We start from the raw sequence: 6,203 nt of genomic DNA, 5'->3' as shown, positions 1-6,203 counted from the left end.
ACGCACAGGCCCAGCCTGCCCCACATCTCCCAGACCAGGCCCCCGGTACCCCTCCCCATCTGATCAGCACCCCCATTTTGCCCATCTCCCATCACAGCCCCCTGGCTGGTACCCGGGGCCTCACCCCAGGGCACATGCCCCCCTGGCAGGGGGATCACACACACAGAGCAGGTCTGATCCCCGCCAGCAGGGGGCGCACGCCCACACCACCCCAGCCCCCAAAGATTGACCCACTAGCCATCCAGGGAAGGGAAAATCTGGTTTATTTTGTTGCAAAAAGACACATTTCACACACACACACAGACACAGAGACACGACTTGAAAAGCAGCAGCCCGGTGACCCCCCCGCCCGCCTTGCCCCCTTCCCGCCCCCCAACTGCCCCATAATTCCAGCCCTACCAGGCTGATCCCCCGGGGGCTGGTTTTAAAAAGCAAGTTAAATAGCATGATTCTAAAAATAGCATCGGAGGGGGTGGGGGGAATTGAGGCCCCCCCGGGGATAAAACCGCTCCCCCCAGTGATGTGGAGACAGGTGGCCCCCACCTTAGAGACGGGGGGTTAATAGCCCCTGCCCCCCCAGAATGCATTGGCGGAGGCAATGAAATGGTTAAAAATAAATGGGGGGGGGTTAACCCATCACATCCCCCCCCCACCCGTGGCAGCGTCCAGCCGGCTTATTGCTCGTTGGGGTTCGGGTTGGCGTCGGGGTACTTGGTGAGGTCAAAGGTCAGCACTTTGCTGATCACGCAGTCCCCTTGCTGTGGAGAGAGGGGGGAAGGGGGGAGAGTCAAAGATGGATCAAAAAAAGGGGGGGTCACTTACCCGCACCCCCCTACTGAATGTGTGCCCCCCCCCCACCCCAGGCAGGGCCGGTAGTCCGTGCTGCCCCCCCAAATGCCCTGCCCACCCCCCCCGCACCTCTGCCCCCCGGATCCAGGCAGAGACAGGCCCCCCGTGCCCCACCCCCAGGGGCTGGATGGATCGGCCAGCGCTCCGGACCCCAGCAGAGAAGTGGGGGGCAGCCCCCCCGTACCTCAGGGTAGACCCCAATCAGGCTCTCGGCCTTGGTGTAGAATTCCTCCTTCAGCGAGATGACAATGGCCTGGAAGTTGCAGGTGGATTGCTCTTTGATGTAGTTGGCCACCTGTGAGAGGGATCGGGGGGGGTCAATGGGGGTCCCCCTAAAACCCCCAGCCCACTCCCTCCCCCCCAGACCCAGCTCCCCCAGCTCCAGACCTTCCCCCCAAGACCTCTAATCTACCGGGGGTCAACAGGGCACCCCCTTCATGACCGCCTCCCCCAAACCTTTCTCCCTAGAGTCCCCAGCCACGAACTCTCCTGCCCCATCACACCCAAATCCCCCGCGTCCCCCCAAACCACTTCCCTTTCCTCTACCCCAACCCCCAGCCGCCGCCCTCCCCCCTAGCTTCCCTCCCATCACATGGCCCACGGAGGCCCCTCGCTATTGGCCCCCCATCAGCCCCACACACCTTCCCGATATTGGTGTTGTCCAGCGCAGCGTCGATTTCGTCCAGCACGAAGAAGGGAGCGGGTTTGTAGCTGGGGAGGGAGCGGAGACGAGGGGGTGATGGGGAGTTCGCCAATGACCCTGCCCCACAGCCCCCTGCTCTCAACCACAGGACCCCACTCCCCTCCCAGAGCCGGGGAGAGAACCCAGGAGTCCTGGCTCCCAGCCCCGCCTACTCTAACCCACCAGACCCCACTCCCCTCCCAGAGCCGGGGAGAGAACCCAGGAGTCCTGGCTCCCAGCCCCCCTGCTTTCACCACCAGACCCCACTCCCCTCCCAGAGCTGGGGAGAGAATCCAGGAGTCCTGGCTCCCAGCCCCACCCCCGCTCTACCCCACTGGGCCCCAGCGTCCCCTACCTGTGGATAGCAAACAGAAGGGCCAAGGCTGCTACAGTTTTCTCCCCTCCGGACAGGTTGTCCATGGGCCGGAACCGCTTGCCAGGGGCCACGCAGTTGTAATTAATTCCATCCAGGTACGGCTCTTCGGGGTTCTCCGGGCCCAGGAACGCCTACAGAGGGGGATGGGAGGGGCAGTAAGGAGTGGGGCCCGAATGAGGCAGAGCCTCCAGCCCCACATCCCAATTTTCCGGTTACAATAATACTAAAGTCTCTAGCCCTCGTGATTGGGGAGAAAAGCTCAAAAAGGCGACACTGCCTGAGTCTGCTGAGAGCCTGAGCCGATCGCTCGCAGAGGTGTGAACTGCCACATGCATCTCAATGGGGGTTAACTCCCAACCCAGCATGGGGCTGAGGGGTGGGGTCGCCAGCTACCTTCTCAGAGGACAGATGCTGCCTTTCTGGGAAGAAGGTGGGGTCAGGGCGGAGTCACAGGGGGTCCCAGATGGGGCAGGGAAGGCGAGGGCGGGGGGGGGGGGCAGAGAGGGCGCGGAGCTCACTTGGGCGCTGCTGTTCCGCGACAGAGCCTTGTAGATCTCGTCGATGTTCGTGGCCACGGACTCGAAGCAGGCGTTGAACCGGTCAAATCGCTCCTTCTTGATCTGCTCAAACGCCTGCTTGGCCTTCTTGGCGCGCTTCCGGGCCGCCTCAAACTCTGCGGGGTTGGGGGGGAGTGGAGAATGGGAACCCAGGCATCCGGGCTCCCGCCCCCCCCCCCATTCTAACCACTAGACCCCACTCCCTTCCCAGAGCTGGGGAGAGAACCCAGGAGTCCTGGCTCCCAGCCCTCCCTGCTCTAACCACTAGACCCCACTCCCCTCCCGGAGCCAGGGAGAGAACCCAGGAGTCCTGGCTCCCAGCCCCCCCTGCTCTAACCACTAGCCCCCACTCCCCTCCCAGAGCCGGGGAGAGAACCCAGGAGTCCTGGCTCCCAGCCCCCCCTGCTCTAACCCCCCTTCCCCGGGCTGGGACCCAGGCGTCCGGTACCATCGGAGGTCTCCTGGAACTTGTCCCGGACGCTCTCCAGCTTCTCCATGGCCTTCATGTTGGGGGCGGCGATGCGCTGGAGGACGCTTTGCTGCTCATTCAGCTTCTGCTGCAGCTGGTTCATCTCCTGCTTGATCTCGTCTTCCGCCTGGGCGTCCTGGGCGGGCGGGGCAGAAAGGGAGGGGGTGGAGCCAGCCACTCATGCCCCACCCACCTCCCTCCATGGGCCCATCCGGCCCCATATCTCACCTTCCCCCCAGATCCATCTCACGGGCATCAGAGGAAGGTGCAATTGACAATGGGGGTGGGGGAGGAGCATTTCGTTCTGGCTCCGCCCCCATCAGTTAGGGAGGCGGGGCTTATGCCTTGGAGGGAGGAGACTTGAGAACCCTCATCCGTTTTACAACCAACCGAGCGTCTCCATGAAGTCCCTCATTGGCCAAGGAACCCTCCCAACCCCTGCCCAGTGGCGAGGAGTCCCGCAAGGGAATCTGGGCAAGGGTGCTGCAGCGGGATCTCCAGTGGCGGGGAGTCCCACAGGCCCTGCCCATGGAAATCCCGCCCCCAAGCCCTGTGTGCCGGGATATCCAGTGGCGGGGAGTCCCGCAGGCCCTGCCCACCTTGAGGTCCTCGGACAGGTCGCTGTAGTCGATCTCGATCAGGGCCTCCCGGGCGTACATGTTGGAGGTGCGCTGGGAGCTGCTGACGGGCTCCTCGCCGGGCGCCCCGCCCTGGGGGGGGAGACGGGGGTGGGGAGGTGAGCAAAGGAGGGACCGGGAATCACAGAGCCCTCCCCCTCTACAGCCCCTCCCCCTCCCCGTAGTGCCACTCATCCTTTGAAGCCCCCCCCCGCTCCCCGCCCCCCCCCCCCCCCGACCCCCCCCGCCCCCCCCCGCCCCCCCACCGCCTCCCGGCCCCCCCGCCCCCCCCACTCCTCCAGCCCCCATCTGTACCCCCCCAACCCCTCCCCCAGCGTCGCGGCCAGTCCCCCTCCTGTCCCCACCTCCTCCTGGCTGATGTCGTCCATGGTGCCCTTGGAGAGGGGCAGTTTGATGTCCTGCATCTTGCAGGCCTGCAGCAGGTTGTGGCGGTCGCTGCGCTTCTGCTCCAGCTTCGTCTCGATGGCCGTCACCTCCTTCTGCAGGTGGGTCATTTCCCTGCGGGGCGGGGACGCGGCCCGGGGTCACTGGCTGGCCCCGCCTCCAAGGGATGTCTGTCATGTGCTGGCCCTGCCCCCTTCAACGCCCCCCTGGACCTAGATCATTGACTGGACCCACCTCCAATGGGCATCTACCATACACAGGCCACACCCCCAACGGGCCCAAGTCACTCCCCGGCCCCGCCTCCAATGGAGAGCTATCAGTGCAGTGGCCCCACCCCCACATGGGAGGGGGTGGGGACAGGTGGAAACTGTCTCCCTGGCCCCACCCCCTGGCTGTCACTCACTTGTTGGCCCCGCCCAGCTTCTTGCGGATCTCCTCCATCTCGTGGTTCTTGTCGTTGACCTCGGATTTCTTGGCCAGGTGCTGGTTCTTCAGGTCCTGCAACTGGGCCATGGTCTCGTCGATGATCTTCATGTGACGCTGCTCCTCCTGCACGGGGGGGGGAGGGAGGGAGTGAACCCCGCCCACCAGGGGCGGAGCCCCGCCCACCAGGGCCGGAGCCCCGCCCACAATGCTCCTGGGGGAATGAGCCCCACCCACCACTGCCCATATGGCTCCTCTTGGACAGGGGGAGGAGAAGAAAAAAGCCCCTCCTCCCCCACCACACCCCAGCACTGCTCTTCCGGGGTAGCTGGAGAGGGAGCCCGACCCCCTACATCCAGAGCCCCACCCTCCAAGGCTGCACCCCCTCCCCCCTCTCTCCCCCAGTGCCCAGATCCCGCCCCATCACCTCCTCCCGCCCCCGACCCCTGGTACCTTCTTGAGTTTCTCGATCTCGGCCTCGTCCTTCTTGACTGTCTGCTCCCACATGTGCACCTTCTCCTGGTCCTCCTTCAGCTGGTTCTTCTCAAAATCCAACTGGATCCCCAGCCGCGTCTTCTGGTTCTCAAACTCCAGCCTGGGGGCCGGGGGGGGAGAGTCAGGGTGCAGGGTTCTCCCCTCCCCCTGTCCCCTCTAGGGGGCGCCGGCTCCGGGGCGGGGACTGGCTGGCTCAGGGGGTGGGGAATGGGACTCGGGGCCTGTCCCCTCTAGGGGGCGCTGGTTCATCCAGCCCCAGGGTAGGGGCCGGCTGACTCTTGGGGTCAGGGAATGGGGCCTGGGGGCCTTTCCCCTCTAGGGGGCGCTGGCTCATCCAGCCCCAGGGTAGGGGCTGGCTGACTCTTGGGGTCAGGGAATGGGGGCCTTTCCCCTCTAGGGGGCGCTGGCTCCCATCCGGGCTGGTACCTTTTCTTGGCAATCTCGTTCTGCCGCTTCACTTTCTCCTCCTCGAACTCCCGGATGTTCCTCACCCCGATCTCCCGGCAGAACTCCTCGAACACCTCGTCCTCCACCTGCCGGTGGGGGGGTGCTGCTGTTAGACCCTGGCTGGGGGGTGCCCCTTCCCTGCCCCATCTGACAGCCCCAATTCCGGGTCCCGGGCTACCAACCTGGCACCACCCAGCCTCGAACTCCCCCCCGCAGCAACTGATCTCCCCTCCCTTTGGACAGGAAGGGGCCGGCAGGAGCGGAGAGGTGGAGCTGGGAGCATAGCCACAGACTACAATCCCCAGGATGCAGCATGGGAAGGTGCCACATGGACTACACCCCCCACAATGCACTGCAGCAGAAGAGGGCCAGGGACCAATGCTATTTGGACTACACCCCCCACAATGCACTGCAGAAGTGCAATGCCACATGGACTCTCCCCCTCCCCCCCAATGCATTGCAGCAGATTATCCTCAAACTATGACTCCCCCTATGATCACCATGCCAGGCCACTGGGTGGCGTATAACCCCCACAATGCACTGCAGCAGAGGACAGGCCAAAGCAATGCCACAATGGAAGGACTATGTCCCCCACAATGCACCGCTTCCAGGGCACGGTGCAGACTACATTCCCCACAATGCACCACACTGGGGGGGGCAGGCGCCGCATGGACTACGTCCCCCACAATGCACCGCTTCATGCTTACCTGGTTCATCTTCTCCTTGAGGTCCTTCATCTCCCGCTCCCGGCTCTGGATGATTCGCTTGATGTCATTGATGCGGGGCCCGAAGTTGGCCAGTTCGCTCTCCAGCTTCGACTTCTCCTGCGGGGGGGAGACGGGGTGAATACCCAGCTGGGGGAGCGGCCTACCTCCCCCCCCCC

General features: G+C 64.4%; 1 protein-coding gene across 1 annotated transcript; it reads right to left on the bottom strand.

Moving 5' to 3' along the window:
- Positions 1–377: 377 nt before the first annotated feature.
- Positions 378–6,144, bottom strand: LOC112111869 (structural maintenance of chromosomes protein 1A; the record flags this gene model as incomplete). Its single annotated transcript, XM_026663591.2, has 12 exons — positions 378–758; positions 1,034–1,144; positions 1,491–1,560; positions 1,887–2,038; positions 2,426–2,580; positions 2,913–3,069; positions 3,533–3,643; positions 3,916–4,069; positions 4,359–4,504; positions 4,832–4,973; positions 5,300–5,406; positions 6,028–6,144. Coding segments are annotated over 12 exons (1,506 nt in total), but the record flags the coding sequence as incomplete, so codon positions are not given.
- Positions 6,145–6,203: the final 59 nt, after the last annotated feature.

The sequence above is a fragment of the Terrapene carolina genome, unplaced genomic scaffold, assembly GCF_002925995.2.
Source record: "Terrapene carolina triunguis isolate 2854851 unplaced genomic scaffold, T_m_triunguis-2.0 Scaffold33863, whole genome shotgun sequence".
Classification (NCBI taxonomy): domain Eukaryota; kingdom Metazoa; phylum Chordata; order Testudines; family Emydidae; genus Terrapene; species Terrapene triunguis.
The sequence above is the reverse complement of the archived record's forward strand: the minus strand, read 5'-3'. Positions and strand labels throughout refer to the sequence as shown.